This window comes from Columba livia, chromosome 10 (assembly GCF_036013475.1).
Source record: "Columba livia isolate bColLiv1 breed racing homer chromosome 10, bColLiv1.pat.W.v2, whole genome shotgun sequence".
In the NCBI taxonomy this organism is placed as follows: domain Eukaryota; kingdom Metazoa; phylum Chordata; class Aves; order Columbiformes; family Columbidae; genus Columba; species Columba livia.
The window spans coordinates 12515450-12529491 of NC_088611.1; the positions used below are offsets into that span (position 1 = coordinate 12515450).

Here is a 14042-nt window from a genome sequence, read left to right on the forward strand (position 1 = left end):
GCAGCTGGATCTTTTTCCAGTAATCTGAACATCCACCACAGGGAACAGGGCCAGAGTTGTGACACACGAGCTCGAAACGTTAGTCAGAAAGGACAAATGGAATGTGAAAAACCACCAGAAACTCCCAAAGTGGGTCAAATTCCTTGATGCATCTAACAATAGATGTCGGATGGGAAGGGCAGGGTCGGTCTGGTTGCATGCCCTCCTGCGCCTCGTGAAATCTGGGCTCCATTGAGGGACTGAATCCATCGTGGTGAAATTCAAAGCAGGCTGCTGAAATCGTGGAAGCCAGAGACTCCAGCTGTGCCTCCTCCACCCGGGCCTGCCTGGCATAATATTAGCTTCACGCCTGAGCGAGTATGACTTGGCTTATTAAACTTGCAAACCTGCCTTGTGCTGGCCCTTGGGTATTCAGGACTGCCGGGTCTCTGGGGCAGGATGCTCTAATGCTACTTTTACGCCACGTCTACCGCAATGAGGACTGCTTAATCGGCTTGTGGTTCCCACCAGCACTGCAAGCAAAGAAAAAGCGATGGAGAAAAATCTGCCAGGACCACAGCTATCGTTTGGTGTTGGCGCATCATTAATTCATATATCGTCTCTCTCCCCAAAGACAAACAAGCCAGGCAGCCAGAACAGGTCGGTGGGGAGGATGCACAGTAAAAGCCAAGCACAAGAAGTGGGGGGACACAGGCAGTCCTCATCTGCAAGGCATCCCCCCACCAGTCCAGTTTCTCCCCTCCACTGAGTCCTGAGGCTTCAGTAGAATGAGGGTAACTTGTGTTGATTCCTTTCCCCCCTATTTTAAAAATATAGCCCCCCTTCTTCCCTGCTTTGCTTTAATCACTTTAGAACAACCCTGGAGGAGCGAGACTAAGGTAAATAAATGTGGGAACCAGGGGAGTTCTTGAACTGTTAAAGAAATCAATATAAATCACAGAGTAACCTTGCCCTGATATCTTCCTTACCACCTCTGAGGCTCTACCTGCCTTTGTCTAACAACAATCTCAGTTAATTAGATAATTAATCTAATTATCTAATTAGGTGGAATTGCTGATAGCTATTCCACCTAATTAGGCCAGTGGCTGTATCTCAGCAGCAGCAGTTCTTTCTTTCTGGCTAACCCTCCACCTTCTGCCATGCCTGAAACCAGGCACTGACACAATTCATGGCTCTTTGTTTGCTTTAACCAAAACCACCTGGAAATGATTTTACATTTTTTACTTGGGCTTCCCTTGAATGAAAGCAGGATGGCCAGTTGGAAAGTAGAAAAGGAAGCTCTCAGCACAAGACTAATTTTTTTTAGCAATGAATGCAGTAAGCTCTTCAGTTTTTTAATTTCATTTTCCTGGTGTAAGATTAATTTTAGCTCTGAACACAGCAACATGTTATGTTTGAATTGATCCTAGGGAAACATATTGCTCTGAGGCTGGGAAAACAACGTAAGTAGCTTTTTTTTCCCCCTTTTATTTGAACAAGTTTAGCTAACTCATGGCTTTGGTGCCAAACACGGTCTCTTCTTCTGGAGAAACACGGGTTATTCTCTCACTGCAGCTTTCCCAACCCTTCCTCTGGGCGATGGCACAAGGGAGCTGCCCAGAATTAAAACCAGCCTAAGGCCATCGGTCCCCCTGGCAGCACAGTCCCACTGATTGTCTCTGCAGGGATGCTGTAGCTGGCTGCACCTCAACATTAATTTTGGACTGCTGTCCCCTCAGGGACTGTAGACACCTATGGGGCTGCAAAGCTACCATATGGCACTCTTGTTTGTTTTCCCCCCTCCCCTTAATGCCTAAATGGGATTTAAGGGCATTTTTGTACATTCCAAAACAAATCGGTAGCTGTCTGCAAAGCAGGCAGCCAGGCTTGGCCCCTGAGAAAAGGTTGTTTTGCTCACGTTTCGCACCCGGAGCTCTGCTTTCTCGGGATCCCACCTGATGCGCCAGCCTAAGTGCAAGAAAAGTGACTCAACATCTGAGCAGTCAAGAACTGAGACTCTTCCAGTCCAAAGAATGTCTCATGCCATCACTATCTGTTGTTGGAGAAACTTCCCAGGGCCCTTCTGACACCTACAGCTGTGGAAGGACGCACTGGGCTTGGAAATCAATGATGTGTGTTGCAAAGTCCACAGGAATGCTGGCTGGATTCTAGGGAAGATAAAATGGTCAGGTAAGTTCTGCAAGAGCATTTCTGTGATAGACACCTCTCTCCCCTGGAAACTCTTTCTTCCCGTAATGTTCCCAGGTTAATCTGCTGCAACAGCATCCAGACCTGTGATCTGTTTCTGGGGAGAGTCCTGCTCCTGCCTACATCCTCTGGCATGACTGGGATGATGGGCAACAGATGAATCCATGGCTTTTCATTTTGTTTTTTTCTCTATTTATAAATATGTAACTGAAGCACCATAAAACGTCTCCTTGGGGTGGTTTGATATATATGTATTTTTTTTAAGTTATATATTATATATATATTTGAACTGCTTGGAGTAAAGTTGTAACAGCATTCTTATTTTGAAACCCCCATATTGAGGTGTTTATTACAGCATCGTGAAAACTTACATTTAGCTGAAATTTGGCAGATGCTTTTTGGCTTGAAGCAAGTTTTCTTTTGAAGGAGTTTACTACTAAGTGTTTAAGGACTTTTTCCCTTTCTCTGTATTTTTCTTTTCAAAAGCAACACCTTCAAGAACTGGGTTCAGAAACACTGGGCCAGCTCTGCAGCAAGTGTGAATGCTGCAAGTCAGGCACAGAGCTGCAGCCATTCATGCTTTTTTCTGACATCTGTTAAGGAAATGGGAGGAAGGGAATTCAGCTGTTCTCTGTACGAAAAGAGGCTTTTTTGTTGTTCTTTTGGTGAGTCCTGCATAGCCACACTCCCATCAGATGCTGGTGATCATAATGGCAGCTGCACAGACCACAGCATCTCTGGTTGCCTGGAACTAGTCTCTTCACACCACCCACAGCAAGCCAAATTTGCTGTACCTGTAAGAAAACTGAGTCTGTGGCAGGCTTGTTGCTGTTCTATGACTATGTTTTGTACTGACTAATGACATCCCTGGCAGGGGCTGGGATCATGTCGTTACAGGTCCAGCGGTGTAAATGCAGTTACTGATGATATGGTTTGTGCAAATGGCCTCAATATCAGCGACACGGTCTATACTTTGCTTTATATTCACACACTTTTCTTCTTTTTCAGGTGTGCAGACCCATCTTTTTCAACGTGAGGACATGCAGGTAGATATCTGGCTTATATAACCTGTGCTAGCAAGCTGCATATTCCACAGGACCAGGAGCAAGAGCCACCTACATGTCCTCTGATGGGTAGAAAGCCCCACTTCATCCCTGCCCTGCATGGAGGACTCGCTACAAGGCAGCAGGAATGTGTGCTCAGACTCTTCCACATCGCATATTTATGCGTGCTGGGTGTGTGAGGAACAGCCTGGGAATTGGTGTCTGGCACTGGTGGACAATGGCTATTGCTGACCAGTGTTGGGTCCCTGCCTTCCCCAGGGAGCCCAGTGGCATGGCTAACCCCCTCTGCCCCTCTTCAGCCTGCAAGCTGTGAGATGGATGAGGATGAAGGCGGGCAGAGCAGACAGACAGATCTCAGGCAGCACATCAGTAGGGTTGGCCCTAATGGCCTCGTGTCTCTATATGGAGGTGGGCAAACATCTCCAGAGAGAGCCAGAACCCCACTGGCACCTGAGATGGTTCCTAACCCTGAACCCAAATGGGATTTCTTCTGAGAATCTGCAATACTGTAGACAGGTTGGTGGTCTGGTTTTTTTTTTTTCCACTTCCAGTTTCTGTCAGCGGCCAGAGGTGGAATTACCCAAGTCTTGAGAGTGAGCCTGTTTTCTCTGGCTCTATCTTGCAAACTCAGAAAGTTTGAAGAGCTCTGATAATCACCCTTACCCTTGCTTATTTACCAGTTTAGTCTCTCCCTGAGGGGGTTCCCAGTGCCCTACCTGAGATGGCTCTGCTCACAGGACTGTGCCAGCTGGCTGCCACCTCAGTGCTCACTAGAATAGATAAAAATAGCATTAGTACTTTTGGTCAAGTCCTTCTGGTGATTTTTCTATTTTTGCTCTTGCCTTGAAGTTTCCACAACAGAATTGTGTCTGTACTTTGAAGATACCAACTTATTACCACCATTTGGTACCACAGATATGACAACTCCACTGCAAAATTTAAGATATCTTGCTGGGATACCTGTGGTTGGACAAGTGTGAATTTGGCTCTATCTGTACTGGGGCTTTTCAGTCCCTTCCACAACACATAATTTACTTAGGTGACTGAATTGAGATGGCTTGTTGGTTTCCCTTCCTCTTTACCCCCTGCTTTGTTAACCTATTTTTTTTTTTTGTATTTTATTAGATATTATTTTTTGCTCCCACGTATCATTGCAATGCAGATGTTACACAGATCTACTTACCATTTTCCACTTGCCGTGTTTCATTTGTCTTTTCAGCAGCTTTGTGTTTTTCCTTGTTGGAGGCTTCAGTGATCTACAAATTGTGTGGAGCTGGAAGATCAAGGTGCTTTTTCTTGGTTGCCAGCATCTAGCACAAAGGAGGAGGAGGCAGATTTGGAAACGTTGCTTGTTTCTGTGGATGATAATCAATAAGACCCATTAGGGAGACAACGACATACATCACTAAACTTTGACCTCTGCTCTCCAGAGCAGTCCCAAGATGCCTATTCATATGCTGGTGACATCCAGATTGTGTTATTGCAAAAGCCTCTTTGCTTGGGAAGGGATTACAGATTTAAATTGCACAGCTTTTGCTATCTGTAGAATACAGTGTGCAGGATGTTCAGCTGGAGCCTCTAGTTTTTGTTGGCTTTCTTTTCTACTCAGCCGAGTTTTATATTTAACGCTGTTGTGTGCAGAGTTTTTTATGTCTCTCTACCTTTTCAGCCTGTTTTCTACTCCTGTCTGTCTGGCATTTTAAGGGTTTGCAGAGCCTGGAGATTCTTGGCACTGGCTGTTGCTTTCATATTGCTCCTCATCTTTCAGATCCCGTTTCTACTACGCTGTTCTTCGACAGGCTGTTTCTGATAGAAAGTTTTTGGCTTGTCGTTTGAAGTTCCTGATAGTCGGCATTTGATCACTTGCTAATTCCGTTCTAAAACTATTTTCTAAAGAGCCCATGGAAGAGTATGTATAAACAGATTATCTTAAAAAAAAAAAAACCAAACACCTTTGAAAATACCCTTATTTTGCTTAATAGAGGAAGTTCTAAGTTTCCTCAGAGGAAGAACACACATACCAAATGTAGAAGCAAACTGGAAATCCCTGGGTGTTTGAGAAATCCATTTCCAGGCACAAAAGCTGGATGAAGATTTTTCTCCTTGTTCCTCTCCCCTTCCCTTGAGAGAGTATCTACTGAGATCTCTTGCCTGGAAACAAGTCAGACCAGCTTATCTAGTGTGAGTGGGCGAGGAGGGAGAGACAGGACCCTGATGACAGCAGCAGGGTCTGACCTCGGTGGGATCACAGGGGCAGGAGGGACCACATGAGCTGCGTGATTCCTTCTGTAAGCGACCAAGGTCCATCTTTACGTTGACTGCCTTTGCTCTTCCCACGGTGAGGTTGTTTCTGGTCCTTGCTCCTCTGAAGGTTAGAAACAGATGTCCAGTTTCTAGCCCACATATCCAACGTAGATCAGTTGTGTTCTTCTTTCTTGTCTGCTAGTTCTTTTATTGCTGCAACGTGCTGCCTCCTTCCCCAGTGTATTTTTTTAAAGAGTGGTCATATCTCCTCCCAGCCTTTGTTGCCCTAGGTTGAGCAAGTTGAGTTTGTAGAGACTTCTCTCACAAAATATGCTTTGCATTCCTCTGGCCATCCTGGAAACTCTTCTCCAATGCTTCACATGCTTGTCCCTCCTTGAATGCATTTTTTTTTTCCTACAACTGGAGAATTGTCTGGAGAATGGTAATTCCAACAAGATCTTTTTTGTGTGCTGTACAAAATAATTATGCTTCCCCTTATCTACTACTCGGTACTTCATCTGATACCCACTGCTTGATATTGGCCTTTTCAGGAGCTAAGTCATGCCAGTGGCACACAAACACCTGAGACAGGTGGTGTCCCTCCTGTGTGCCATGCCAATGAGCTTCTGCTCTGAGTCAGAAATTTCTATTATGAGCACCTGGCTGCCGAAGCCAGTAACACTGTATTTCATCCCATTTCCACTTTGCTCTCTCTCAAAGTTATGCTCTTCTTCCAATGTGACATTCTGCTTCTCATCTTCAGGTTGTTAATGCAATCCCTCCTTTTATTAATGGGGTCACTGAGGAAAATATCAAATAACGTTCAGCCCAAGGCATTTTTTTGAGGAGCTCTACCAACGATCTCCCAGTTCCGTGATTCTTCTTGCTTCATCCCTTGCCTACTTTCCCATGCCAGTGCTCCCAGCGCAGCCAAAAATATCACATCTGACCGTACATCTGAGTCTTTACTTAAGTTTGGAAAATGGTACACTGTGTGGTATCTGTACCTTACCATTTGTTTCTCTCCCACAATTATCAGTAAAGTCTCTGTGTCCCTGTATTAATCCGAGACACTTGTCAATTCAATACCTTTTGCCAGAGCATGCGTTTCTGTGGGGCACCTGAGCCAACAATCAGCTAGTTTTGTGTTTACACAATCCCTAGCACAACGCTTTTCCCCAAAAGCTTCTGAACTCAGTCTGAGCCACGTTTTCAAAGATACTGTCAAGTGCTGAGACTTCCAAGAGTACTTTCCTCCTGACTTCTCACTGGCATCAGTACCTGAAGCTGAAGGCAGCTCATGCTGTGCTTTGAAAGCAAGAGGGGGTGCGGTTAGATGGCCACCAAGTGTCTCTGGCCAATGCATGCTTTCTGGTTTGGTATTTTGGTTTGTGGTTTCTGAGCATAGGCTCCTGCTTCCCTTGCCAAGTATGTTCTTATGGTATGGCAAACATTATGCTGCTTTGTGTGAAGTCTGCTGGCTTTCACACAGCCTCTTTTTCTTCCATCCCTTGATGACTTCTCCTCATCCTGGAAACCTAGGGAGGCCAAACACTTTTAATTCCCTCAGCACAACACAGCGAAATGAATCCTGGCTGTTAAGGTGCTCCAGTGTAGCTGGTTCACCATTTCTACCCTCAATTGCTAATTTCCCTTTCCACTCACTTCTACTAAAAGGTGCTAATTGTGTGGTGATACGCAACTTCCCTACCCCAGAGAGCAGCAGCAGCATCACTTCTGACCCTTTCAGCTCTGGCTAAACTAGTAGAGAGACCTGTGTCCTGAGCCTGATTCCAACTTCTGTGTAACAAACTCCTTATTACATCCACAGAAAAGTAATTTACTAGAGGTTAGACTTCGGGCTGTTCAGGGCAGCAGTCGCTTCTGAGAAGTTATGCACATCTGATGCAAAATTAAAAAAATGTATATTTACCACAGTGACCAACGGGGCTGAGAAGCTAAAGTTAATATTTATATTTGACATTGAACCCTATGCACAAATACTGACTTTGGCTGTGTGTGCAGAATTCAAATTTATTTTTAAATCCATTTATACCCATGGTCCAGGTGCAGGGAATTATCCTTGTGCTCCTAGCACCCTGGGTTTTGGAGGCCTCACCGTGCTGAAGAGGCTGTTACCAGGGTGCGTAGCTTGGGGGTTGCCTCTGAGCAGCTGTTCCATGGCAAGTCCTGACTGATGGCTGCTTTTGGGGCTGAAGCAAAGAAGCTGGAGCAGCTGTGGTGCTGCTGGGGTGCAGAACAAATTGGGCAAGGGAGAAGGGGATGGGGATGCTGAGCTGGTGCAGAGGAGTCACCGTGTTCCATCTGTCTCATCCCAACATCTCCATACCTGACATGAAGGATGTACTGAGGCACAGCCAGAGCTTTGCTGGGCAAAACCATTTGAGAATGAGGTGCCAGCACAGGCTGTGGCAGCCAGGCTGGCCCGAGAGGTTCATGTCCTGTTCTCCCAGGCACTGTGAGCGTGCCTGTCCTGGTGCCATGTCTCTTGTCATGCCCTGGAAACATCTGCAATCAGGGTCTCTTCACAAGGTTTTTTTGTCATTTAAAATGCACATAGTGGGGGAAGGGAAGAGGTGGAAAGCAATGGGTTAACAAAGATCCTCTTGCAGTTGACAGTACTCTCAGGCAAGGAGTTGCACACAGGTGGAACCACCAAGAAAGTGGCATCTTCTGGAGGCAAGGGTGGGAATTTCTTCTGCTGAATTTACCACCAACTGAACAGCACCCTGGAGTCTAAAACATTTAGCTGGAATAACTTTGGTTTGAAAACTGGTGCCACAGATTCACGTGTGAGCCTAGAAATTTATTCCTTTCACTTTGCAAGTCAAGAGTGCTGGAGTTAATGAGAAGAAGTGCTAAATGACCTGTCTATGGCTGCCTTGCAAGCATGTGAGAGCCCAAACTCCATTAAAAATCCCCACATGCTCAGTGGGGTGCACTGCCCGCACCACCTTGGTGAATTTTGAGGCTGGTGGGGTAACTCACTTTGGTAACACCACTGTGTGAAAGAAATATGCCACCAAGGTAGTTGTAACTGAGTTTGACTGTATTTTCAGCCCTGATTTCTGCTAATGGCAGAAATTCCTGTCTTGGTGTGTCCATGTCTGGAAGGATGAACAGGGAAGTGTTGCCTGCAGGATGCAGCATCCCCAAAGCTCCAGCTGGATCAACACATGAGCCCACCGGTGGACACCTCACTACTCCAGGAATCATCCATGAAGGTACAGACACCCAAGTATGGCTTGAAGAGTGTTTAACAAGCTGGAATCATCATCCCCCGTTGCATATACGTGACTGAATGAAGTCATGCTGTACTTGGGTTGCCAAGCTTCTAACATGTGACTTTAGAAGTGTTATTTGCTGAGGAAGGAAGGTTTCCCGGGGAATTGATAACAAAGGATGTAGTAGTTTTTTGGAAAGAAAACAACTTTTGCTATGAAAAGAAAACAGAAACTCTGAAACTTTTTTTTGAGGAGATAAATTGCTTTCTAAAAATGGGCCATAGCTCCTTGGTGTTTCCACAATAACTTTGTGCCTGTGGTTACTGTTGCTCTGTTCAGCACGGTAGTGGGGAGCTAAGGGAGGCAGCTGCAGCAGAAAACAGGACTCAGACCATACCTTCTGAGTTAAAATTTCAGCAGTTTCTGCCTTTCTGTACTTCTTCTCAGGTTCTCCACTGACCTTGTCCCCAAACAGGGTGTTCTTGTTGTCCCCATAAGCATCATTGCCATGAAGTTCTGGTAGTGATTGCGCACCAGGACTCTGTGCTTACCAGTCCCTATGAGCACTGCGGAGTTATTGTTCCCACACAGATTCCCGAAGCAAACGTTACTGCTGTAATCTAAAAGAGCAAAAATGTTTGGAAAACAGCAGATGCGATGGGAAAATGACACTTCCTACATGTGATAATTGTGAAACCTTAACTCTGCCCTTGGAGTATGTCTGCTTCTCGCCGTATTGTTCGGGAACTTGTGTGGTGCAGAAAAAAAGTAACTGGAAGCCTTAGTCTGTGCAAATCGCAGTTAAAATGGATGGTGGAGATGTTGGCAAGGGTTAAATTACCTGTGTGGGGATGGGGGACCTGGGTAGGGTAAGTGAATTAATGCAGCTATTAAATACACACAGCTGACTCTGCCAGCACAATTTGACTGTTAAAATGGGCATTGGTGGAAGGGAAAAAAAAACCTCTATGGCTCATGAGTCCAGATGACTTAAGCTTTAAAGTGCCGTAAACGGTTATGCTTTGCTCCTGCCATGGTAAGAGTGGATCCTGCCTTAAGACACTTACATTGGCTTGCTTTTTAGGCAGAAAATTTATCTTGTGTTTTTTTTTTTTTTTTTTTTCTCTTGTGTTCAGCCGTAGATTAACTTTGACCAGACCATCTTCACCCTCGCCCTGCAGCCCCACTGCCCAGGCAGCCCACAGTCACCCCTCCTGCCTGTGCTGTGTTTCTTGCCTGGGCATGAAGTTTGCTCTTCACTGTTACCTTGGCTTAGTCGCCACTGAAAAACTGGGACAGCACAGCGAAAGAATGTCTGCTTTGCAAGGCTTGCATTGTGCAGCTAGGAGCCATCGAACCAACTCCTGTCTTTATCCATTGCTCTTTGCCCCTGTCCGTCCCCAGCTGTTTATTGCTCCCATCTCCTCCTGCAGCTGCTGCTGAGGAGCTGACTCTGTGTGAAAAGTGGCTCAGCAAAGATGGCAAGGGCTTCTCCTCTGCACATTGCTGCCCAGCCTGCAACACCAGCATTTCCGCAGGCTTGAAGAGGGAGGAAGGTCGAGCTTGAGGCACGACTGCAACTTTTTGGGCAATGTAACTTTTTGTCACCCTGCGACTTTTGCAGAACCACAGCTGGTGCTTTCAGTGGAGTTGACAGGTCACTGAGGGATGGATGGGAGCCTTTCTGGAAGACTAAGGCAGCGCTGCTGAAACACCTTCAGCTCTGTAGGCTAGTGACCTGATCCGGAGCGAAAGGAAAATCATAACGGCAGCCGCCGAGGTATCGGTGAAGGCACAGGGAGCCCGTGCCCGAGGAAAGGGCACGGAGCAAGAGTTTGCTCCCGGCTGCTCAAACCTACGAGGTAACTTCCAGCGCAGCCGCGGCGGGGCGAGGCGGGACCGGCGGAGCGGGCCTACGCGACCCCGTCCCCCGCCGACTGCCACCGGTACCGACTGCTACCGGTACCTGCTGCCCCTCCGGAGCCCGCTCCCGCCCCGTGGGCAGGACGGGGCCGCACAGCCGCACTCTCTCCTCTCGGGCTCCCGCCCGCAGCAGGCCCCGGCGGGGCCGCCGCCACCCTCAGCCCCGCTCCCCCGGGGACGGGCAGGCGACGAGCCCTCTGAGGGGGAAGGGACGGGAAAGGAAGGGGCCACCCGCCACCGCCGGCTGAGAGGAGCCCGCCCCTCGTGGCGGGGTCCCGGTGCGGGGGGCAGCGCCCGCGGCGCTGAGGGGAGGGAAGGAGCCGGCCCGAAGGAGCTCCCGGCCGGGGGCGGGGGCGGGACCCGCCGGGGAGGCGGCGCGGCGCGGGGGGCGCTCCCCGCTCTCCTCCCCGCCAGGGCTGGCGGCGGGGCCGCCCCCATTGGCCGCGGCGCGGCGGTGAGCTCCGCCCGCCGGAGCGGCGCGGGGAGGGAGAGGAGGAGGAGGAGGGAGGGCGCCGGGCTGCGCTGCTAGTCTGGAGCGGAGCCTGGCAGCGGCAGGAGCGGCAGCGCGGGGGTGAGGAGCAGCCGGAGCCTGCTGGACGGAGGCAGCCCCGTCCCCCTCCCCTCCCCCTCGCCTCGCCTCTTTCTTTGTGCGCAGGGCAGGGGCGGCCCCGATCCATGGTCATGGGCGACAAGAAGAGCCCGACCAGGTGAGCGGGGGCGCGGGGGCGAGCGGGGAGAGGCACCTAAGATGGAGGGAGCGCGGCAGGGGCCGCCCCTGCCTGCCCCGCCGGCGGCGGCGGGCCCGGCTCGGCGCTGGCGCGGCGGGAGGGGATGGCGGTGGGTAGGCCCCTGGCTGGTAGTTGCTGCGTGTGCTCCGCCGCGGGGGAAGGGGGGCGGCGCGGCGGCGAGGGGCTCCTAAGATGGAGGGAGAGCGCGGGGAGGGGGGCGGTGTGCTCGCACCGCCCCGCCAGGTACGCGGGGGGCCGGGGCGGGGGGAGCGCTGCGGGTGGGGAGGGAGGGAGGGAGGGATGGGGGGAGGCTGTTAAGATGGAGGGAGCGTGTAAGGGCACGGGAGGAGGAGTGCCGGTGTCTCCCTGCCTGCCGCCGGTGCCAGGGCTGGTCTGGTGTGAGAGCAGCCATGGCGGCTCCGCTTGCTCGCACTCCCGCTCCGCGCACTCGCTGCTCTCAGACAAAGGGAGGTTTAACAAGGTGGAGGAGGGAACGCGCCTCCCAGCCTTCAAACTCTCCCACCCACCCTCCCACCCTCTCGCCGAGGGAGGGGGGCGGCCCCCGCCGCGGTGCGGGGGGCGCCGGGGGAGGTGGCCGGCTCGGCCCGGCCGGGCTCGGCTCGGCCCGGCTGGGCCCTCCCGCGGCGCCGGGCCGGGGGCGGAGCGCGGCCTCGCCCCGCACCTCTCCGGGCGCCGGACCCGGTAGGTGTTTGTCGGCTGTTCCCGGGCGCGGGAGGAGAGCGGCGGTGAGAGCAGGCGCTTGGTTTCGGGGCTCTGTAACATGGTTTCTTACGTGTGTGTTTTCTTTCTCTCCTCCTCCTCTTCCTCCTCCTTCTCCCGCCGCCTCTCTCCTCCTCCCCAAACACACACGTACACACACTCTTCCCCTCTCCCTCCCCCTCCTCAAGGCCGAAAAGGCAAGCCAAACCTGCAGCCGATGAAGGCTTTTGGGATTGTAGTGTGTGCACCTTCAGGAACAGCGCCGAAGCCTTCAAGTGCAGCATCTGCGATGTCAGGAAAGGCACCTCCACAAGGTACGTCCGCGCCTTTCAAGGCGGCTTCTGCTTCGTGCTGCCCTGCGCCGACTTGTTGATGTTTTTTTTTGCTTTTGCCGGGATATCAGCTGGTTGTACCCCGCTCCCTTCCATGGAGTCCCTTCTGTCTCCATTAAAAGGCTTGTCGATTTTAAAAATTCTATTTTAAGGGCTTTAATCAGAGCTGGAAGACACGTTTCTTTTTGTTGTTCTGTACTTTTTTTGTTGCTGATGTGTGAAGGACCTCTGAAGATCCATAAGTAGCCAGAAATGTTTTAGCTATGGTTTGGAGCAGATGATTTTTCTGTGTTTTGGGTGGAGATTTGCCTGTGCTTTCTACAGGAGTAGAAATGATTGAGGATTAAGAAGCGAGGAAGGAAATGGCTGAAACTAAAGATGCCAGGAGAACAACAACTCCATTCCTGAGATGTTGATCTCTCTGTGTCTGTTGTCATCCAAAAGGAATCGGCTTTGTGCTCAGTGTGGGAATGGTGCAGATTGCTTGAAAGCTTTAGCTGTCAGGTCTCTCGGATTGCCTTGTGCTGAGTAACTGTGGAAGTCTTTGAGATGGTGAAGCTGACATACAGTAGTTAATTTGATCTTAAAAAAAAAAACAACACCCAAAAACTTGCGCTCTCCCAGTAAATGGATTCAGAAAGTTTATTCCGGGAATATAAGTTGTCGCTAAAGCAAGCATGTTGTGCCTTGCCTTTTCTTTCTCTTTCTGATGTTCTACCACGTTGACTTCTGATTTTGTTCATATTGTATCTCCTGATTTGAGTTGCTCTGCTCTGCCAAGGAACTAGTCCGTAAGATTGCCATTGTGAAAGGCATCGTTTTCCTCCTTTGAATGAAGCATTGCATTGCGATGCTCTCATCAGCAGGCTGTTTGCATGACTTGGCTGTCTTGACTTGATTGACAAAGGAGGTGAAAACGTGTCCGATTGGTTATTGTTCACGCTGTGTTTTAGACAATGTGAAGTGCCTACATTTTTAAAGGAGAGCATGCTTTTGGGCCATTGAAACTGAGTTACAGCAACAGGGTTCTGTGGTACTTCACTGTGTGTTCTACAATGCAACATTGCTTACAAGTATCTCTGGGCTTTTAACAAAACATGCAGAGGTCTTGAACTTAAAACAATTTTAAATAGCACTGAGTGAGCTTGAGCTTTCGGGACAGCCGTGTTCTGTATGCGCATAGAGTTTTCACTCATTCGATCTTGTTTTCTTGTGCAACTGAACTTCCACGGATTTCTGTGCTTTTCTGTTTCCTTGGCTTCCCCGTTGGCTCAGGTGAAACACGTTGATCCTACAGTTGCCTGGTGTTTAGCTGTGCTACTACAGTGCGTAGCCTTGTAGTCACCGCCAGTTCTCACAGTGTCACATCAAGCATGTGCATGGGTGTTTGCGGGAGAGTCTTAATGGGATGCAGGAGCTCATATGTGTTGGATCTTATATCAGACTTAATCATTTTCATTTGGCCACCATCCTGATGTTCATTCTGAGAGCAGCAGCTTTCTCTCACATGCCCTTACTTTTATTTGTAAGGATAATTTTCAGACTGTTGGTTGAGGTAGCAGGATGTTTTGCCTTTTAAGGGACCCTTAAGAGGGATAG

General features: G+C 49.4%; 1 protein-coding gene and 1 long non-coding RNA gene across 2 annotated transcripts in view; both read left to right on the top strand.

Annotated features, from left to right (window-relative positions):
• Positions 1–692: 692 nt before the first annotated feature.
• On the top strand, positions 693–9012 carry LOC135580458 (uncharacterized). The gene is made up of 3 exons (XR_010475091.1): positions 693–1442; positions 3196–3233; positions 8576–9012. It is a non-coding gene; the product is annotated as an uncharacterized LOC135580458 (long non-coding RNA).
• A 2110-nt stretch (positions 9013–11122) lies between these two features.
• Positions 11123–14042, top strand: part of RYBP (RING1 and YY1 binding protein) — a 44371-nt gene continuing 41451 nt past the window's right edge. The window contains exons 1-2 of the mRNA XM_065075364.1: positions 11123–11370; positions 12300–12425. Coding sequence (XP_064931436.1) covers positions 11339–11370; positions 12300–12425 — 158 coding nt within the window. The 5' untranslated portion in view covers positions 11123–11338. The remainder of the gene's footprint in view (positions 11371–12299; positions 12426–14042) is intronic.